The 23,375-nt window shown below is 38.5% G+C and overlaps 1 protein-coding gene across 1 annotated transcript in view; it reads left to right on the forward strand.

Annotated features, from left to right (window-relative positions):
- The window catches only part of LOC306876667 (von Willebrand factor A domain-containing protein 8-like), a 114,064-nt gene that overhangs the window by 2,432 nt on the left and 88,257 nt on the right, over window positions 1-23,375 (forward strand). Inside the window, exons 4-12 of the mRNA XM_079428008.1 lie at window positions 1,777-1,887; window positions 10,543-10,710; window positions 15,822-15,986; window positions 17,735-17,784; window positions 17,862-17,970; window positions 18,165-18,269; window positions 20,549-20,677; window positions 20,784-20,918; window positions 21,185-21,262. Coding sequence (XP_079284134.1) covers window positions 1,777-1,887; window positions 10,543-10,710; window positions 15,822-15,986; window positions 17,735-17,784; window positions 17,862-17,970; window positions 18,165-18,269; window positions 20,549-20,677; window positions 20,784-20,918; window positions 21,185-21,262 — 1,050 coding nt within the window. The remainder of the gene's footprint in view (window positions 1-1,776; window positions 1,888-10,542; window positions 10,711-15,821; window positions 15,987-17,734; window positions 17,785-17,861; window positions 17,971-18,164; window positions 18,270-20,548; window positions 20,678-20,783; window positions 20,919-21,184; window positions 21,263-23,375) is intronic.

Below are 23,375 nucleotides of genomic sequence, written 5' to 3' on the forward strand. Positions count from 1 at the left end.
GGATGCTGCTGTTTGGGAACATAAGTCGTGTAAGACAATTATACAGAAATACTTTGCTCAGCAGTGGGGATTTCTTTAAGACTGCAAGGGAAGCTCAGCTTCCCCTATAAATGTCAAAAAATTAATGGTCAAACATGTACTATTGTGTTAACATTTTATTGATTAAAAATGCGTTAGAACACGTTCATCTCGAAGACGAGTTCGTTCAGAATCAGCTACATATAGCAGGTGACTCGATTTCCTTCTCATATATTCCCGTAGCATCAGTGTATTTCCCTGTTGCGTTCAGTTCAAATAGATATTATGTTGCTTCTCTAATTTTACATGCAAATATAACCGAAATCACAGCACAGGAATTGTCTTGTCTTATCTTGTGTGTATTATTTGATTTCATCAGACGACGGCTCAATTATAAATTAGGATTTGTGTGCAGACTTCTTGGGAGGGAGAGCTGGTTATGTATTCTTAAAGGGCTGCGTTTCAGTCACTATTTCATATTTATCCCGTTGACTGACAACATAAACAGTAAAATATATAAAGGAAAACAGTTTGGCTGCATTAAAATACAGTATGAGCACAGAGAGACAAACAAATGTAAAAGGCAATATGACGCGATGACAATATGACGCGATGACGCGATGATGATGTCATGAATATGCAAACGTATGCATGACGTCATCAGCTACTTTCCATCGAAAGAAGCTGGCAACACTGATTCGAGGTCAGTCCCATGGTGGACTTTGCAAGTGTAGTCAAAAGACAAACTGCTGCAACCTATTTCTTGATATTTGCTTGGCGAAATTGCTGGCCAATTTTCATTATACGTTTCACACAATTATACACCACATTCCTTGTTTCAGTTTAACCTAATTCCCACATTTCCTCCGTCGAGATTAATGTTTTTTAAGATTGTTTGTTCATTCATTCATACAGTAGGCCAGGCGGTGAACTAGCCAGCTAGCAAACTGCACATGATGGCAGAATAATAAATAAATGGACAATTTTTATGATGTAGGCCGAAAATTAGCTTCCCCTCTTTGAAAGACCAGCAGCCGCCACTGTTGCTCAGGCATTTCAGAACAAACGACCATATTTCAGATGCTGTGGAACGAGATCAGTCCGCTGCTAGTCAACTTATCCCGTCTCATAGCACAAAGTCACATGACTTTTTTGATGCGCTTGGAGGAATTTATTCGCAAAATGCGTTTCCATCTCCCATTATTCACATTAACCCTTTTTCGCACAAGTCAAAAACCACCTCAAGCGAGCGTGTAAACTTTTTTGCGAATTAAGGGATTTTTATTTGAAATTTGGTGTTTCCATCACTCGTTTCTCATGCGATACTTCAAAATGTGCATTAAAACAGGGTGATGGAAACCTAGCTACTGTTGCGTGCCAACTTGCTTCCTCTGAAGACTGCTTAGATGTGTTCGCAGCGCTGCTTAGACCGATCGATGTGTGTTTGCGAGAGCTAAGAGAGAGCGGGCGTCTCCTTATGCTTTCTCTCGCCATACTTTGATGTCATACACTGATCGATCTTCAAGTCGAACACACCTCTGCGTGTCACGAGTATAATCAGAGTGTATAATCGCAGCCTTTGCGGTTGAAAAATCGTGTTTTTTCATATTGCGATATTATCGCAAATGCAATTAATCGTTCAGCCCTAATTTCAAGCGTTACCACCCCCCCAATACTTGCTCAATTTCTGCAAAGTGTAACACTCAACTGTATCATTTATCATCTTTCCTCTTTTTAATTTTTTTTCTTGTTTGCTAGGAATTAACAAAGCGAGAGGTGGAATATGTTGCCCTGTCCAGAGATACTACTGAGACTGATCTCAAACAGCGCAGAGAGATCCGGTCTGGAACTGCCTTTTACATAGACCAGGCAAGTAGAGCTCTTTCACCTTTTACTCTTCCACAAAAATAAAAAAAAGTACAAATAATTTTTAAATACATATTTTATTATTTATATATACATATATTTTATTAATTATAATATTTGTAATTATTTATTACTCAATCATTTGGAATACTTGATTCTAACTGGTCTTTTTTTAATAGTGACTACTGAACTATTATTTGACTATTTTCCCATATTATATTGTATTATAATACATTGCATTTATTTTGAACAAAACTGTCTCCCGGCTCTACTTCAGCCATGGGGTGTCATTCCGTTCACCAAGGAGGCCATCCTTTACTCACTCTCATGGTAAATGGAGATGAATTCCCTCAGGATCTGTCAAATCCTCCTCTTTTCATCCAAAGCCCAGATGATCAATTATGTCCACTTATTCAGTTTTGTCTTCCCAGGCATTCAATTATTAGCCACAGGCCCTCTGGTCTGCTCTTATATCTAATGAAACATTTGCTCAGTGTGGAAATGGTGACATGTTACCCTGGAAACGATCTCTGAGCCTGTTTAAGTGGTATAAGGGGTCATAACCTTTGCGATCAGAGTCTGTAGGTCCAGTGCTCCTGATTCTAAAGCAATTTGATAATGAATTATGCCTTAAGCAGATGGTGTATTAAATAGATTTTGGCTAAGATTTAATGCACAGAGTCCAAGCTTATAGTGTTGTATCAGATTCCATCATTTGTGCTTGTTTTAGCTGTGTGGAGTGATGGATAGGCAGCAGACATGGACATCTTGTTTAAAGGTGGGCTGTGTGTGGGGGCTGGGTGTTAACTAGAGCAGCTCACGGCTCTCTTGGGCCCTGCGCTCATTTTCAGACCTATATAACAAGCTTTGTGTGTCAGGCAAACGACTCCCAGTTGACTAGCCTTTATGTGTGAATGGGAAATGTTTTAGATTGAATGATCAACTATTCATAGAGGTTTTCTCTGTTCAAAAGTCAATCCGATAGTGTCTAATTTAAGCAATTAGCTACAAGAGGCCATGCTGTATTGAGAATGTATAGCTGAAGAATGTTGTCTGCGCATCATTTACATTACAGCACCACCACAAATGGATTATTGCATTAATGTTTACTACATATAATAAAATATTAAGGACAAACACTTTTATTAAACACATTCCTTAGAGACTTAAGAATGGCTTTGTTGATTTTCCTGTTGAAACAGGAAGTTGGGCAGAAATATTATCAAAGACATTATCAGAAAAAATTCAGTTTGCATCACACGTTCTGCTTCCTATCAGTAGTCAATTGCAGACATTTATTAATTGTATAAACTTTTGAATAAATATATAAATGTTTTAAAACTGATAGATATGGGAAAAGGGTCTATTTTATTTCATTTACTTTAAATATTTCCTTTCACATTTTAATGTAATGGTTTAATTTCATAATTGTTTAATTTTTTAATTTTATTTTAATATTATTTGCATACAAATGTAGTATTTATTAATATTTTGAATGGCTTTTTTTTTTTTTTTTTGTATATTTTCAGTTGATGTAATTTTCATTTAAGGGCCAGTTTTACTAAACAGTAAACAGAGCACAATTCTAAAACAGCAACGATGGGAGGGGAAATTTCTGCCGGTGATTTACTACCAACGTGCAAATTAAAGGACACAGATGCAACATCTCATTTGCATATTGACCAACGCAATATACCAAGCGCAGCAAATTTGCTTTGTCGCAAATAACGAATAAAGAAATAAAGAAGTCACAGAATGTTGAAAAGAACCGGAGGCCAAAAATGAAGGTTTGCTATAGGTTTTGATAGACCTGGTGTATTGCGTGACTCCTAGTTGAGGGTTCCAATTCGTCTTTTATTTCCTGAAGTAAATTAAAAATAACATGGCTTGGCAAATGATCTATTCATATAATGTGTTCTTCTGGCATTCCAAATAAATTAATATGTGTGGAAAAAATCCTCCCTCTTTTACCATGCACACTCTGTTCTCAGCGGTGCCTCCTCCTAGCAACAATAATTGCAGCTATTTGCAGCTCAAAATAGTTTAAGACATGCTTTTTTTTACGTTAAATAACAGAGCAAATGCCAGTTATTTGTTGAGCGCAAATGTTAGTAAAACACATTTTGTGATTCATTTGAATACTCTCCTCCCATCAATTTTGAAAGTGAAGTGACCTGTGGCGACCCATACTCTGAATTTGTGCTCTGCATTTTTCCCTTCCAAGTGCACATACACAGTAGTGAACACACACATTGTGAACACACACCCGGAGCAGTGGGCAGCCATATTTATTGCTGCTGCACCCAAACTAGCAGTTGGGGGTTCGGTGCCTTACACAAGGTTCCACTCAGTCGTGGAAGAGAGCGTTCACTCCCCCCACCTACAATCACTGCAGGACCGGAGACTCCCGCAACCTTCAGGTTACAAGTATGACTCTCTATCCATTAGGCCGCGACTGCCCGCTTGCGTCTGAAAGCGAGACCTAACAATGCATATTCAATAAGGTCAGGTGCAAAAATAACTGTGTCCATGCCTTTTCAGTGCTAATTCATCACTGCTCGTCTTTAGTAAAACGTGACCGTACGTTTAGAAGAAGGAGAGCCATAGAAAAGGAGAGCCACTTTAAGTCAATGTGTTGAGCCAAAGGCTAACTCTAATAAATATTTTTTTTTTTTTTTTTTTAAGAACCCAATGTAGGTAAAAGGCTAAGATATAAAGGCAAGCTATTCCAAGACTTAGGGGCCACCACTAAGTTTTAATCTTGTCCTAAGGACGTCTAAAATCATCTGGTTTGATGACCTTAGATTCCTTTGAGGTTTGTGTACATGTAAAAGATCAGTTAAATAAGAGGGTGCCAGATTGTGTAAGACTTTATATACTAAGAGTATAGTAGTTTAAAATCGACCCTGTAGTGAACTGGAAGCCAATGTAAAGTAGCTAAAATAGGTGTTATATGCTGGTGTTTACGAACACCCATCAATAATCTAGCAGCAGCATTCTGCACTAGTTGTAAGCGAGTTAACAGCGATTGACTCACACCTGCATATAGATAATTGCAGTAGTCCAGTCTTAGGAAAATAAATTATAATTTTGTCAAGGGAAAGTTACTTGTGGTTAAAAAAAAAAAAAAAAAAAAAAACTCTTTCCTGTTTGGCTTTTCTTTGTATCCCTTGTTGGGGTCAAGCAGGTCAAAAGGCATTTAGCTCAGCTTTTTAAAATTTGCTGTGTCATTGACAAACACGCTGGCCTGAGGTTTTAACTAGTCTTTCTAGTCTGCGTCACAGGCATTTCTAGTAATTATGTGATTATGGTATTCAGATTTGATATGGGTCCTGAGCTAAATTTGGACCATCTGGCGACATATTTATAGGCCCTGTTCCCACACAATCAGGCATGTATTTACATGTTAACATAATTATATGGCAACTTGTTTTGTGGTCATCGGAGTAGCCCAGAATTTCCTGCCTTTGACGTCAATGCTGTTTGATTCTTTTACACATGTGTGCATGGCTGCATCTCCATAACAGACAAGATTTAGAGATTCAGACCACAAATGAGGCAAGATCTAAAAAAAAAACAGTATTTGTCAAGAATAGAAGTGTACTGCTCTGTGAAGTGGGTGAAATGACAGATGAACACGGTATAGAGGAAGTCCTCCTCAAGACAGTGAAATGGCACAGACAGTTTTTCTGGTTCTTTGCTTGAGTTTTTGATAGCCAAAATTAGTGTTTGGTTGAAGTATGCTGTAGTCCAATGTTAATTGTGTGCATTAAATGATCAGGCAACAAATTATATTTCCAAGCTATTTTCACCACTTGTAGCAATATTTAGCCCCACAGATATTTTTGGGTCAGTAGCAAATAACACGTACCTGGTCTTCAAAAGTGTCACATTCAGATTAATATTGGTTTCATATGGTTTGGAATTTATTTTTATTTTTTTAAATTTTTCACTAAACAATTTAATTTAATATCAATGTCAAGTGGTGTCACCATCAGGTACTAAAAATACTGAGATTGAGCACCTTAATCACTGTTTTACACAGTTTTTTTTTTTTTTGGAGTCATGAATATCATGGTTTTCTTGTTGTTATTCCAGTTGACATCTGAACTTCGTCTGGAATTTTTCCCACATTTTATGGCTTTCTTGTGACATGACAACAATTATCCACGTTTCCACTGTTGGAGCAAAAGCGGGCGTGCTAGTGCGTGCCAGGGCCAGTTGTGTTTCCACTGTCACTTCCGGGACTTGACCATGCCTCGTCGGTGCTTCCTCAGGGCCAATGGCCAGGGTTTTTTAGCCCGACGAAAACCTGGGGCCAAAGCGGGCGAACTGGGGCTAGAGGAGTGGTTATGAACAAAGGCGGGGTTTCTCCGCGTCTGGAGAGCGTCAGCGCCGCGGATCATTTCATAAAGTTAACAGCTATAACACCAGCATTAAATACTTTAAAAATAATTTTAGCTCAAAACTCACTTTCAGACAGCAGGGAGTGTTTGAAATAACTTCTGTTTGAGATCCTATGTGGATTATGATCACCATACAAGGCAGAAATATTTATAAGCGATGCAAAAGACTATGCACGCCATTAACGTTACCATAGTAATATTAAACATGGTAAATACGACCGCTTAAAGAAATCAGATGTCAGCTTATCATTCTCTATCACAATTGTGTATTTATTTAGTAACATTTTATCTGTCATAAGTCTCGTCTCGAGACTTTAGCTCCGCGTATGACATAAAATATATAATGGTTTTTGTTTGGGAGCTCCCTCTGCTACTCGGGTCGTATTTTTGATGGAAAAAATATAGAAATTATCATTCTTTAAATATGATGTCTATTGTGACTACAAATAAACAGAAACAGACTCGACTGAATAAGATTGGCTTCCTTTTGAGAAATAACGGTTCATACCACTTTATTTCTGTAACTAATTTTCAATCCTGATAAATTAATTCATTATGTTCAATGCATCACTTATTGTGAAACATTGCTGATTTGGGATTTAAGTCTTTAACAAAGCATGCAAACAAACGGCAGCTTTTATCATGTTCGTTTTGTGATAGCGCTAGTTCCAGTGACTTATTTCTTATTAGTTTTCTGATAACTTCTCTTTGTTGGTGAAATGGGGCTGCTTGATGTTGTTCCTGAGGGGTGTGTAAAGGGTGGGTTTTAGTGAAGTGCAGCGGAGCTTCTGGCCCGTCGGAGGAAACTCATTAATGTCTATATATATACAGTGCTGTGAAAAGGTTTTTGCCCCCTTCCTTTTTTTTTTTTTTTTTTGCATATTTGTCACGCTTAAAAGATTCAGATCATCAAACAAATGTTAATATTACACAAAGATAATGCAAGTAAATACAAAATGCAGTTTTTAAATGATGATTTCATTTCATTTGATAAAACAGTGATTAAGGTGCTCAATCTCAGTATTTTTAGTACCTGATGGTGACACCACTTGACATTGATATTAAATTAAATTGTTTAGTGAAAAATGTAAATGAAAAACACATTTCAAAAAAGTTATAAATTGATTTGTATTTTAATGAGTGAAATTAGGGCTGAACGATATGGACAAAATTTCATATCTCGATTTTCATGCCAGATATCTCGATATCGATACGATACGATATGACTACGGGTTCGGTGAAAACCAAGCATTTCTCAGAAAAATAAAAACATCATAATACAAAAAAATTTGGAAAGTGTAGTTTTATTTTTAAGAAGTCACTGGTGGACGTCGACTCGTACGGCGTAAAGGCCCTTTCAAGGCCCTTTCACACAGGACGCGGCATGCGCTGCGCTATGAAACCCATTCATTTCAATGGCTTGCGCTGCGCGAGGGCGGTTAGTTGCTGCGCCGACCAAAGCGCACGCGCAGCGGAGCGCACCAGCGGCGAGCTTGCGCGCGCGCCGCGGTCAAAGTTCAAAATAGTTCAACTTTTGCCACTGCGCTCTGTGACGTTTCCCCGCGCGGCCAATAGAAACGGGGCATCCAAACAAGCACCGAACTCAAAATGGATGAACAGCTGATTCTCTGTGTGGCTGAATTTCCAGAGCTATACCATACAAGTTTGCGGTCGAATAGGGACCTCAGCGGTGCATTCAAGGGCACTCGTAAAACTGATGTTCGTTGTGTGACTGCCAGAGTTGTATGCAGGGCGGGGCGAGCGCGGAGAGGGGAAATCTATATCGTCTATATCGTTGCTTTTTTCGATAGTAATATCTTGAAAGTTCATATCTCGATATAGATACGATAACGATATATCGTTCAGCCCTAAGTGAAATAAGTATTTAATCCCCTATCAATCAGCAAGATTTCTGGCTCCCATGTGTCTTGATATCTGTATAAAAGACACCTGTCCACAAAAGCAATCAATCAATCAGATTCCAAACTCTCCACCATGGCCAAGACCAAAGAGCTGACCAAGGATGTCAGGGCCAAGATTGTAGACCTACGCAAGGCTGGACTGGGCTACAAGACCATCGCCAAGCAGCTTTGTGAGAAGGTGACAACAGTTGGTGTGATTATTCACAAATGAAAGAAACACAAAATAACTGTCAATCTCCCTCGGACTGGGGCTCTATGCAAGATCTCACCTTGTGGAGTTTCAGTGATCATGAGAATGGTGAGAAATCAGCCCAGAACTACACAGGAGGATCTTGTCAATGATCTCAAGGCAGCTGGGACCATAGTCACCAAGAAAACAATTGGTAATACACTACGCCGTGAAGGACTGAAATTCTGTAGCACCCGCAAGGTCCCCCTGCTCAAGAAAGCACATGTACAGGCTTTCTGAAGTTTGCCAATGATTCAGAGGAGAACTGGGTGAAAGTGCTGTGGTCAGATGAGACCAAAATCGAGCCCTTTGGCATCAACTCAACTCGCTGTGTTTGGAGGAGGAGGAATGCTGCCTATGACCCCAAGAACACCATCCCCACCATCAAACATAGAGGTGGAAACATTATGCTTTGGGGGTGTTTTTCTGCTAAGAGGACAGGACAACTGAACCGCATCAAAGGGACTATGGATGGCGCCATGTACTATCAGGGCCAGGGCATTGAAAATGGGTCGTGGATGGGTATTCCAGCATGACAATGACCCAAAACACACGGCCAAGGCAACAAAGGAGTGGCTCAAGAAGAAGCACATTAAGATCCTGGAGTGGCCTAGCCAGTCTCCAGACCCAATCCAATAGAAAGTCTGTGGAGGGAGCTGAAGGTTCGAGTTCCCAAACGTCAGCCTCGAAACCTTAATGACTTGGAGTGGATCTGCAAAAAGAGTGGGTCACAATCCCTCCTGAGATGTGTGTAAACCTGGTGGCCAACTATAAGAAATGTCTGACCTCTGTAATTGCCACCAAGGGTTTTGCCACCAAGTACTAAGTCATGTTTTGCGAAAAGGTCGAATACTTATTTCACTCATTAAAATGCAAATCAATTTATAACTGATTAAAATTGTCTCAATGGTTCAGGCTGGTGGTGGTGGTGTAATGGTGTGGGGGATATTTTCTTGGCACACTTTGGGCCCCTTAGTACCAATTGAGCATCGTTTAAACGCCACAGCTTACCTCAGTATTGTTGCTGTCCATGTCCATCCCTTTATGACTACGGTGTACCCATTTTCTGATGGCTACTTCCAGCAGGAAGCTCAAATCATCTCAGACTGGTTTCTTGAACATGACGAGTTCACTTTACTCAAATGGCCTCCACAGTCACCAGATCTCAAGCCAGTAGAGCACCTTTGGGATGTGGTGGAATGGGAGATTCGCATCATGGATGTGTAGCCGACAAATCTGCCGCAACTGTGTGATGCCAATATGGACCAAATTCTCTGAGGAATGTTTCCAACACCTTGTTGAATCTATGCCACGAAGAATTAAGGCAGTTCTGAAGGCAAAAGGGGGTCCAACCCGGTACTAGCAAGGTGTACATATATGTATATATGTATATGTATGTATATATATATATATATATGTTTGTGTGTGTGTGTGTGTGTGTGTGTATGCCACAGTTCTTCTGGATTTAGTCTGTCTCAGTTTGTTCTGTTTCTTCATGTCATTCCAGACAGACTGGATGATGATTAGATCAGATCTCTGTGTGGAGCACTGGCTGTAGTCAAACTCCTTGTGCATACAAAAATCTTACTGCATTATTACAATTCATGGCAAAATTAATGTTTGGAAATGTAAACTGATATTTCTTACTGACACACTACAGTAAAAGTTAGAAATAACTGACCGAAAACTATTTTTTAGCTGGTGAAAATACTAGTGTTCTAATAATTTTGGCCACCACTGTAACTATATATAGTAAGAAATTATTATAATACAGATTATGCCAAACTACTCTTTTGCTAGTTATTCTCAAAAATGTAAGCCTTTCTTACCACACACACACACACAAAAAAAAAAATCTAAAAAGCTTTTTATAACCCTTATGCCAGCTGTGATATTTTGTGACAAAAAGTTGCTTCTCAAATAGTCCTTGACAGTATTGTGCTCTGGAATAGTGACTTGAAGGTTGTTGCACCAGATTGAGCTTGTGTCCCTGCCCTTATTCTGCACATTGTTGTCATCTAAGACCTGTTCTAATAACCCATAACCGGCTCACTTCCTGCAAAGTGCTTCAACATGCTCCTGTCCTTTCTGTCTCCTTCAGTGTGCTGTCCGAGCTGCAACTGAGGGTCGGATTCTGGTGTTGGAGGGGCTGGAGAAGGCCGAGAGGAACGTGTTGCCAGTCCTCAATAACCTGCTGGAGAATCGAGAGATGCAGCTGGAAGATGGGCGCTTTCTCATGTCAGCACAGCGCTACGACAAACTCCTGGAGGTGAGGACATCCACGCTGTACTTACAGCCCTCCCTGTGGTTACAGAAGCAGACTGACCAGTCAGAGATCTGTTTACACCTGCTTTTAAGATGCATTTTGACCAATCAGATCACAAGTAGACGAGGTAGACACATTCCCGTTCACACCTGGTGTTTTTTTTTTTTTTCAAAATATATTTATTTGCATTTGTTTTAAATACAGAAAAATACATACATAAGAGAACCTTACAAAACATCAAAATCCACGCCCACCCACCCCCCCAAAAGGGAAAAACAAAAACTCTCAACTATACCTTTCCATACACCACCATTCACAGCCTTCCATTTTACAATTTAACTGTTACCTTTTCTGAGTTATTAGTTATTTTGATACAGAAATCCCATTATATATTTTTTTTCTTAAACAAATTCTGGACGTGGTGGGTCCATATCTTTTGACTCTGATAAATCGCTGCTTAGAAACTGGTACTATTCCAGATGTGCTAAAACATGCTATTGTTCGTCCTCTGCTTAAAAAACGGTATGGATCCCACCGTTTTAGCAAATTTTAGGCCCATTTCTAATTTGTCGTTCATTACAAAAATTCTGAAGAAAACTGTTCTTGACCAATTACAGACTTTTCTAGCTGACAATTTGATCTTTGAGGTTTTTCAGTCTGGTTTTAGAAAATATCACTCCACTGAGACTGCATTGTTGAAGGTTTTTAATGATATACTATTAACGTCTGACTCAGGCAACTACGCTGTTCTTGTGCTTCTAGATCTTACTGCTGCATTTGATACTGTTGATCATGCTGTCCTTATTAATTGATTGGAACATTGTGCAGGTATTACAGGCAGTGCATTGGAGTGGTTTAAATCTTTTCTTACCAATATAACTTTTTTGGTTAAGATGGGCGATCTTACTTCTAGTAATGCTGTATTAACCTGTGGGGTTCCCCAAGGATCCATTTAGCCTCCCATCCTTTTTTCTTTATATATGCTTCCACTTGGTTCCAGTTTTAGAAAGTATGGGCTGTTGTTCCACTGTTATGCTGATGATGCACAAGTTTATATGCCTATAAAACGAAATTCGGATGGACTGGATGCTCTCCTGGCATGTTTGGCAGATGTAAAGGCATGGTTGTCGCTAAAATTTCTGAATTTCAATGAGGAAAAAAACTTAAATTATTGTTTTTAAACCCTCAGATTCCTTGACTGCTTCCGAACCAAACCATGGTGGGTTATCCTCATGTGTTAAGCATTATGTGAAAAATTTGGGTGTGGTATTTGATGAACATTTGTAGTTTCATAGGCAGATAAATTCTGTGGTCAAATCATCCTTTGTTTCTTTTAAAAACTTTTGAGAAAGTGATTCATGCTTTTATTACTTCTAGATTAGATTACTGTAACTCACTCTGTGCTGGGATTAGTCAAACAGCTTTATCCCGATTACAATTGGTTCAGAATGCGGCAGCTAGCTTTTGACCAGGATTCATAAACAGGATCATATATTACTCCGGTTTTACAGTCTTTACACTGGCTGCCTATACGTTACAGAGTAGATTTAAAAATTTTACTTATTGTCTATAAGTCACTAAATGGTATGGCTCCTTCATATATCTCTGATTTATTGATTGAGCACAATGTAACCAGATCCCTTCCGTCCTCTAACCAGACACTCTTGTTTATCCCCAAGACGAGGCGGAAGTGCTGGGGTGATCGCGCTTTTGCTACAATTGCGCCAAGACTCTGGAATGATTTGCCCATTTTTATTAGAATGGCTTCATCTGTGACAATTTTTAAGTCTAAATTAAAAACCTATCTGTTCGATAAGGCTTTTTATTCTGGTTGAAGCACTCTTTATCCTTGTCCTATGTTTTTGTTGCATGTTATGATGTTTTTTTGTTTTTTTTCTTCTTTCTCCCTTCCTCTTGGTTTTACTGTTTTATTTTCTTTGCGTTATTGCTGTTTTTAGTTATTCTATTGTAAAGCACATTGGTCAACTCTGGTTGTAGCAAATAGTGCTATATAAATAAAATTGCCATTATATAGTATAGATACCCAATACAAAAGAGATGAGTGTTGTATATCAGTCGTCCCCTTTTGTCAAGTCCTCTTGGTTACAATAGCATAAAAAAGGAGTCCAAATATTGTAGAAGTCTTTAAGTTTTCCTTTAACTGCATAAGTCAGCTTTTCCATGTGAGGTTGTTAGTCATTTCTTTTATCCAAAGGATAGAGGAAGGATCTTTGTATATCCTTCCATTTTAAAGCAATAGCCCGTTTGGCCTGTAGCAAACTAAAGTCAATTAGTTTGCATTTATTAGTGCTCACCACAAAATTTACTGGACATTTATGAAATAAACAGAATTTGAGATCACAAGGAACATTTTCTTCAGTCAATTTACCAATCATAACAAGAATATTCTTCCAAAAAATATATTTTTACCACATACATTGGAAAAGGGTTCCAATTTCTTGTTTACATTTTAAACAACACACCTGGTGTTTTAATCGCTCTCTTTTCTCCACTTTTCTGATTTCTTCAAAGGTAGGGTGTATACAGTATATGGGCTTTTTCTGATCACTCCATCTAATATCACGCAATAAGATTGCAGAATTTACATATGGAACTGAAAGGAGACAACAGAAAATTATAAGAGAGCAGCAGCTTTCCTTTCTTCTCTAGCTCAAAACTACCCCGAACTCTGCGAGTTTGTGTTATAATCAGGACTGGTGAGAGAACACTGTGCTTTTTACATTATTTAATAGCACCTGCCAGTGGTGGCTCAGTTGAGAACATTTACAAGTCACATACAGTGGTGTGAAAAAGTCTTGGCCCCCTTCCTGATTTTTTTTTTTTTTTTTTGCATGTTTGTCACACTTTAATGTTTCAGATTATCAAACAAATTTAAATATTAATCAAAGATAACACAAGTAAACACAACATGCAGTTTTTGAATGAAATTTTTTATTATGAAGGGAAAACAAAATCGAAACCCACATGGCCCTGTGTGAAAAAGTGCTTGCCCCCTAAACCTAATAACTGGTTGGGCCACCCTTAGCAGCAACAACTGCAATCAAGCGTTTGTGATAACTTGCAATGAGTCTGTTACAGCGCTGTGGAGGAATTTTGGCCCACTCATCTTGGCAGAATTGTTGTAATTCAGCCACATTGGAGGGTTTTCGAGCATGAACCGCCTTTTTAAGGTCATGCCACAGCATCTCAATAGGATTCAGGTCAGGACTTTGACTAGGCCGCTCCAAAGTCTTCATTTTGTTTTTCTTCAGCCATTCAGAGGTGGATTTGCTGGTGTGATTTGGATCATTGTCCTGCTGCAGAACCCAAGTTCGCTTCAGCTTGAGGTCACGAACAGATGGCCGGACATTGTCCCTCAGGATTTTTTGGTAGACAGCTGAATTCATGGTTCCATTTATCACAGCAAGTCTTCCAGGTCCTGAAGCAGCAAAACAGCCCCAGACCATCACACTACCACCACCATATTTTACTGCTGGTATGATGTGTTTACTTCATGTTATCTTCGTGTTATCTTTGATTAATATTTAAATTTGGTTGATGATCTGAAACATTAAAGTGTGACGAACATGCAATAGAATAAAAAATCAGGAAGGGGGCCAACACTTTTTCAGACCACTGTATATTATTTATTTCATTTTATTACTTGGTTATTGTAAAATGTATAATATATATATATATACATACATACATACATACATGCATGCATACATACATACATACATACATACATACATACACACACACACACACACACACACACACACACACACACACACACACCGGCCACTTTATTAGGCACCTGTTCAATTGCTTGGTAACACAAATCGCTTATCAGCCAATCACATTGCAGCAACTCAATGCATTTAGGCATCTAGATGTTGTGAAGACTACTTGCTGAAGTTGAAACCGATCAGAATGGGGAAGAAAGGGGATTTAAGTGACTTTGAGCATGGAATGGTTGTTGGTGCCAGACAGGCTGGTCTGAGTATTTCAAAAACTGCTGATCTACTGAGATTTTCACACACAACCATCTTTAGGGTTTACAGAGAATGGTCTGAAAAAGAGAAAATATCCAGTGAGCGGCAGTTATGTGGACGAAAATGCCTTGTTGATGTCAGAGGTCAGAGGAGAATGGGCAGACTGGTTAGAGATGATAAAAAGGCAACAATAACCCAAATAACCACTCATTACAACCAAGGTATGCAGAATACCATCTCTGAACACATCGAACCCTGAAGCAGATGGGCTACAGCAGCAGAAGACCACACCGGGTGCTGCTCGTGTCAGCTAAGAACAGGAAACGGAGGCTACAATTTCACACAGGCTCACAAAAATTGGACAATAGAAGATTGGAAAAACGTTGCCTGGTGTGATGAGTCTCGATTTCTGCTGCAACAATCAGATGGTAGGGTCAGGATTTGGTGTAAAGAACATGAAAAGTCCTGCCTTGTCTCAACGGTTCAGGCTGCTGGTGGTGGTGTAATGGTGTGGAGGATATTTTCTTGGCACACTTTGGGCCCCTTAGTACCAATTGAGCATCGTTTAAACGCCACAGCTTACCTCAGTATTGTTGCTGTCCATGTCCATCCCTTTATGACTACAGTGTACTTCTGATGGCTACTTCCAGCAGGATAATGCACCATGTCACAAAGCTCAAATCATATCAGACTGGTTTCTTGAGCATGACAATGAGTTCACTTTACTCAAATGGCCTCCACAATCACCAGATCTCAATCCAATAGAGCACCTTTGGGATGTGGTGGAACGGGAGATTCGCATCATGGATGTGCAGCTGACAAATCTGCAGCAACTGCGTGATGCTATCATGTCAATATGGATTAAAATCTCTGAGGAATGTTTCCAACAATGTTGAATCTGTGCCACAAAGAATTAAGGCAGTTCTGAAGGCAAAAGGGGGTCCAACCTCGTACTAGCAAGGTGTACCTAATAAAGTGGCCACTGAGTGTGTGTGTGTGTGTGTATATATATATATATATATATATATATATATATATATATATATATATATATATATATAAAATAAGTAACATTTATTTCCCAATCTGTACTGTTTGCTATGTTGGTTTTAATAGGAGCACACTAAAGATGAGCTGGATGCATGGAAAATTGTTCGAGTGAGTGAAGATTTTCGAGTCATTGCTCTCGGCCTGCCTGTTCCCCGATACAAAGGAAACCCGCTGGATCCCCCTCTCCGCTCCCGCTTCCAGGCCAGAGACATCTACTACCTTCCCTTCAAGGTGCTTTCAGACACAGAGAAGCATTTAATGAATATGAGATTGTAACGTAATAAAAAACTTAATATTAATATGTAATTTAAAGAAATAGTTTAATTTAGCTCAAAGGGAATCATTTATGATTTTATAAGGAATTTGAACAGAATCACTGTTACGGCGATTCACTGAACGAGCCGTATAACAAACTCTGCACTGGATCTTAAAATCCAAAATATAGTGAAAACACTATTTAATAGCACAGTAACAAGATTGACAGTTTAAGACATTAACTTGTGAGCACAAAACACAAGATACTTCTCTTTTCAATATAAATCAGATTTTATTTATATAAACCTAAGACATAAAATAATCTAACACATGAACATAAGCATTCACACGTTGCAGAAAGAGAGAAAGTAAGGAAGGGATGAGTTTAAGAGAATGGAAATGTGATATCCCAAGTTTATAGCAATATGTTCAATTGAGTTTCTCAATGAGGCTAAAATTTATATTAACTGCACCTGATTCAGTTAGAACCTGGAGGTGTTGCTTGCTTTGCTAAGGGAATCCCTTTTGTCGTCGTAGTCGTTGCAGACAGGTGGGTTCCCCGAAGTGTCTGATTGGTTGAGAGTTCAGTAGTCGTGAAGTGACGTCTTGGGAAGCCGATGGAGTTGTGGCTGGTAGAAGTTTTGAGGCGGTCACAGACTCCAGTTGAACTCGGAGACGAGGCGTGGCGGCAAAACTTAACTGAGTACACGAAACAACGGAAAAGAAAGAAAGAAAAAATAAAAGTAAAAGAATAAAAGGATGTAACGAGACTAGGTTGGTTTTCTTCTCATTATGGTAGCAGCTGGCACGTGGGCCAGAGCACGCTCAAAGAGCAGCATCAAAATGCTGTGGCAAGCATTTTTAAGAAGAAGAGGAGAAGGGTGACTAAGAGTTTTTAAACTCTGCTTTCAGACCGTCCCATCTGGACATCTTGACCAATTATATACTGTCCTTGCTTGGGGTGTTGCTCTGTTCCTCCACCCAACTAATAAATCAACATGTTATCTGTTCAGTCAGAGGTCCGAACTTTACAGGCTCTTGCAAAGTATACTTTTGAACATGATTTCTATAACAAGACTATGATGTATTTGACAAAGAATTGATTGGAAGAAACATTTAAAGCATGATTTTTCAAACTCATACATACCAAACATGCATATGAATCCTTCAGCTATTCAATAATGATTAAAAAGACATACATAATATTTGATTAAAACAAGATCTAATATGTGGGTTACAAACATAATATGGGGTACTGCATAGAAATGTCTTTTTAGGATGATTTTATGTGCATATGAATAAGAAAGTCTTTGTATAGTTATATGGAGAACGAAGGCATGTTCTTTAGACAAAGGAATTTTGGTTTGGTCTGTCTTCTATGTGGGGGAGAAGTCAGTCTAAGGAAGCTCGTGAATTCAATCGTGGAACACGTGATGGCCATCTTTTTGAATTGGAATTATCAATAAGTGTTCTTTTGTCTCAAGGTTGTAAGCTGTTCTGTGAAAGAGTTGGTTAGTTTGCTTGCTTCAGACTAGTGGTGCCAGAATCTAATTTATGACATTGTCCTGTTTCCTTGGGGCCTCTCTGAATTCCAGCTCCTCAGGTTTCAATGTTCTGATGTATCTTAAATTTGTCTGAGTCAGTCTCTGATATTCTACAAGATGTACTGATACATGTGTAGTGTCACTAGTGTCCGGCCTCTAATGGTTTATGTTTCTTAAAAGGACCAGCTAGAGCGTCTATACACAATTGGACCAAATGTGCCTCCTGAAAGGTACAGTGGTTTTCAAACATGGATTTTCATCAGCCATATTGTAGACTGAATGCTGAAACAATTTTCTCCCATCTTAGGGTGTCCCAGCTTTTATCTTTCGCCACTACACTTTGTTCTCAAGAGTCTGCCAGCTTAAGTCTGCCTGATTTCCCTATGGACAATCTTCCATCTGCCCTCGCAGTTCTAGTGAGTAGCAGAAAGCATGAAGTATCCTACATAACGGTTCATGGTGAAGTGTGTAATTTCTGCATCACTTAACAGAAACAAATGTAATTTAACAATGAGAAATATTATAAATGGGATTGTGCTGAAATTGAATTTACATTTGGAGAGACATTTGATTTGTAGATATAGTTGAAGATTATTTGTATCTGTTGTAGAACCTGTTCCCCATGCTGTCAGCACAACAGCTGGTCCAGAGGCTTTACCCGTACGATGTCATGCTGGGAAAGGAAGGCCGTACCGCTGTAGAAGGGGTGCTCAATGTAAGTTTCTCCAATGAAAGGGAGCTCACTCTTACACAAAATAATAATGGGGTTGTGTAGCATAGTAGATAACCTGGGCTGGTAACTAGTGCTCGGCAATATAGCTGAAATAAATTACCCAGCAGTAGTTATAAGTCCTACTAGTTAATTTTTTTTTAAATATAATAATAATAATAATAATTTTTGCTGTCAATGGATGAAAAAATAACAAATAAATCTAATTTTTCTATAATTAATCACCATTGTGTTTATATTTCCATAATTTCACATTGAATCTCCAAATTAATGTAGAAACAACATAAAGATGTTATATTTTAAATATGTGTTTAATGACAACTTTTTACTAAGTAGCCTCTTTTTTAATGAAGACCAGTATCATTGATACCAATACTGGTACTTAAGGGAACTTAATCTTAACATAAACTGTAAATTGTATATAGATTAATCTTTATTCAGGCTACATAAGTTAATCAGCATGAGTGATTTTTCCTTTTCTATTGTTCTTTTATTTACATCAGTGACACTGACTGCAGCAGGAAAAAAAAAAAAAAAAAACTTTTTTGCATGTTTGTCACACTTTAATGTTTCAGATCATCAAACAAATTTAAATATTAATCAAATATAACACAAGTAAACACAACATGCATTTTTTGAATGAATTTTTTTATTATGAAGGGAAAACAAAATCCAAACCCACATGGCTCTGTGTGAAAAAGTGCTTGCCCCCTAAACCTAATAACTGGTTGGGTTATGGTTTGGTTAAACCTAATAACTGCAATCAAGCGTTTGCGATAACTTACAATTGGTGCTTTTCCACTGCGTGGTACGACTCGGCTCGGCTCGGTTCAGCACGGCATGGCTCAGTTCGGCTCGGGTTGCGTTTCCACTGCAGTTTAGTACCGCTTTAGAGTGGGCGGTATTATTCACGTGTCATTATAGTTGCGCCGCCTCTACTGCCGTGACTCCTGAAAAACTTTTTAATTTTGCGTCGCTCCATTAAGCTCTCGCTGGATCTGTTCCTCGGCTATCATGAGAGGATCATCTGTACTTCCTCAACAGACAGCGAAACGGCCATTTATGGTTGTTAAAAAAGGCACGCCCATTCAAAACAGTTGCGGGTCTGTTGTGTCTCGTGCCGCAAGTTCAACGACGTAGGCAGTGACGATTCTCTCTGGCCAATCAGTGATCAGCAGAGTTTACTTGACATATAGCACAATGCACATTGAGCCATCTATTGTGCGATCAGCCCATTTTGCGGTGTGGTTTCTTGGCCTCCACAAAGTATGCGTTAAAGAAACCTAAGGCCTTGAAATATGGCATACTGCCCTAACAAAGCCAAATTTTAAACACTTTTTTTTACAGTACCTGTCTTTTTTATAGACCGTTTTATGCCATCAGCCCATTTTGTGTCATGGTATGTGTGCCACCACAAAGGATGTGTTAAATAGGACATTATGCCTTTATATTAGAGGTACTACCATAAGAAAAGACAAATTTTGGGCAAATAGATATGTTAATTTGTGTGCATCCATGCTCTTGTTTTATTCATCGTAAGATGGCAGGGATGCACAAAGGAAATAGGTTATATAAAACTATAAATTGTAATGTGTAAGCATGCAAAAAAAAATCCCATATGCATGTGAATAGTTTCCTGAGGGCACAAAAAAGTTTCTTGTGTACATGTAAAAGTATTATTTTAGGGGCTCTGTATGTTGTCACTTTAAGAAAATCAATGAAAAAAAAACCCTGAGAAAATAAAAATATTTACAGATTACTGTACTGTATACAGTATAAAGTAAAAATATATATGCAAATATAAAGTTGAAAACAATTCTCTATGAACCACTTATGTTAAATATGGTCTGAAAATCTACTGAGAGATTTGGAAATTTGAGTCTGGAAAATTATGGAATTTTGAAATGGAAAATGTGTAGGAACCCTGAAACGAACACAAGAATGGTATTTAATCCTGTTCTTTTGTACGCACTGATATAACAATGCATAGCAATAAACAACAATATTATTTACCCATATGTAGTTTTAAATAAAATGTTGTAAAATATGAAAAATGCCACAGGGGTTTTCTGTGAACATTTGCTTGATTATTTGAAACAAATAGCTTGATTGAAATTAATGAACTTATCAATGCTTACACTATTTTCCCCTTCTAAATCAGTGATGCTATTACATTTGTAATTCGTGAGGCTAGAATGATACTTGTCTTGTGTCAAGCTCAAAATCACATATATAATTTCCACTAATAGAGACTCTGTTCTCAGAGGTTTGAGTTGACTGATGGGAGCACGAAACCTCCGACTGCAGTGCTGAGCGTTGAGTCTGTGAATGGAGATCACGCAGAACAGGCAGCTGTCACCCTCAACATAGCCAACCAGAACATCACCTTTCAGGTCAAGACGCAGCCATGGTGGTCAATTTGCTTTGTGCTTTAGTTGGAAATGTGGATTAGATGAACCGTTTCTTCCCTTGAAAGGAAATGCTGTGGTTTCTCCGCAGGTTCCTTCAGGGACGCGGCCAAGTCGCCCACCCAACAGCAGTCCCGCGTTCATTGGCACCCCCACCCACGACCGCCTACTGGCTGAGATGATGCAGTCCCACCTCGTCAAAGACATTTGTCTGATCGGAGCCAAGGTACACAGGCAACTTCCTGTGGCCACCCTCATTGAGCAAATGCACTTTGAACTAGAAACTTGATGTGTTTCAAACAGCAACAATAGCTCACTTTTCATACTGCCTACTAAGGTAATGCAGGAAGATCATCGGGGTCTTCTGTGTGTGCGTCATGGCTTGCGTTCTTATTTAAGTGAGATTAGATCAGCTGAACAATGTACATCATATGCTTGTTTGGTAATATTGCCTTGTGGTTTGGCTAATGCTGTTTCTTGTTGTTTTTTCAGGGCTGTGGCAAATCCGTGATTGCAAGGGAATTTGCTGACATGCTGGGCTACAGCATTGAACCAATTATGCTTTATCAGGTAACGTCAAAACATAAGAAAAAAATAAAAACTAATCAGTCTCAAGAAGAGAAATTGGTAACATTTGAAAGGAAGGATCAAAACAAGTTATGCTCTATGACACAGATGTGTTTGATTTCAACAGAAAATGGTTGTGTGTTGAGCTGAGCTTTTGTCAAATGAAGCTTAGTTTATTCTAGCAGTAGTTCTACACATTATTTTTTGTGGTAGTGTGTCACTGATGCTGTCAATAGAGTTCAATTGAACCTGAAATGTTCCTTTAAAGTTGCGTATTTTTAATGGTGCACTAGCAGTCATCATATATTTGAACTGACACCTAGTGGTGTGGATGAAGCCTCATTTAAAAATGACAACACTCTCATGGATGTTCATAACCAATGTGAATTGGTGGCAAATTGTACGCATCTCATTCGTATGTTTTTGTGTGATGTGCTTACCGCTGAGGGCTCAGTTAAGGGTTAGACCTTAACACTTAGTTTTTTGGTTGTTGGGAATTGTTTGTTTGTTTGTTTTTCTTCAATTTATTTTTTACAAATCAAATCATTCAAAATTCTAACAAATTCACCACCAAAATGCAAAAAACTGTTTCGTTCTAAAATTGCGCTTTTCAAATCGTGCAAATTTATACGAATTCACCAAGCAATTCACAAAAATATACATTTGTTTTTACTTGCATTTTTTTCCTTAAATATGACTCAAATAATCCAAATTCATATGAATTTAAGACCATTATTGGCAAAATGTGAAATACTTACATTTTCTTCTAAAAATATTTTTTTTCCCTAAATATCTTATGTTTTTGTGTGACTCTATATGAACTCATAAAAATTGACCACCAATTTGCCAAAATTGTTTATAGTTACATTTCAAGCTATGTTGTCTTATAAGATTTGGTTAGAAACCATACCAACTGTGCAATTTTATTTTTTTTGCATTAAAATTTACGAGTCGCAGGGCAGTAGTATCAAAAATGGTCTAGTGATGCATTTGCAAAGTCGTCCATCTAGCACGTCTACATTGCAGCTTTTCAATTTTGCCTTTAACCTGGAATATTCTTTTGTAAAATGCAAAATGTTCCCAGTTGTTTCTGCCTTGAACCCCTTTCTTTTGCTCTTTTCCGTTTGGTTCTCTGAATGTACCTTCGCATCACATGAGCATGATTTTGTGTTTGCTCAGTTGTGTGCAGCTGTGGACAGTGAGGATTTCAGATGAGTGTTTGGGTTTTTGGGGGAATGCTCAGTGTTGTCCTGGGCATCAGCACACAGAGCCAGAGGTCATGCACCACAGGGGCCACAGATCTCCCTGAGTTTCCATCAGCAATCATTAGTGTTTTTAATATTTGTGATTCTTGTAATACCACACAAATAATTTTTGAGCTTCAGTCCTTAAATAGCCATGTGTTCTTGGGTCGTTTCTATTCTGGGATCAGAGTCATGCACTGTCCTTGATCTCCCCCAGCTATCATTAACCGCATTGGCCCTTTTCCGCTGTCAGAACACGAAATTTAGTGAGCTGTCTACGTAGACAGCCTTTTAAGGCATCAAAGTTGTGCTCCCAATGCCAATTCTGTTTAAAAACGCAAATATCTTTACATGCAGTCTTTACACGACACTAAAATAATACAATAAACATTAAATATAAAATGTAAGTCAAAACACCCTAATGTACATTACTGATATCAAAAATAAGAATAAATAAAACTATTTAAGTAATCATATGTAACGGAAGACTTCTGTCATGGCGTTATTTTACTGCCAAATGTCGAGAGCGCATTTTTGTAACGAGAAAGTAGATTAATATAATGCGCAAGCACGAATCTCCCTGCTCACACGCGGATTTCCGCACAAAACCGGACTTAAAACGTGTCTCTCCTCTCGCTCAAGTGTGCGTGTGCGCGCTCAAACTTTGTCCTGTGCACTCGCACATCTCTCCGTGCTCTTGCACTAGATATTAATTATTTTCACACCTGGATTAAACGTCAAAAGTTATCGACCAATCAGATTTTTGTACGACTGACCCGATGAAAATACTAGGCCTACACGAAGAGGGAACTGATCCTGGAATTTCTCTACAATTTAATATTTATCACAGCGAACCACAGTGAGAGCCATTA

The sequence above is a fragment of the Barbus barbus genome (assembly GCF_936440315.1).
Source record: "Barbus barbus genome assembly, chromosome: 11".
Classification (NCBI taxonomy): domain Eukaryota; kingdom Metazoa; phylum Chordata; class Actinopteri; order Cypriniformes; family Cyprinidae; genus Barbus; species Barbus barbus.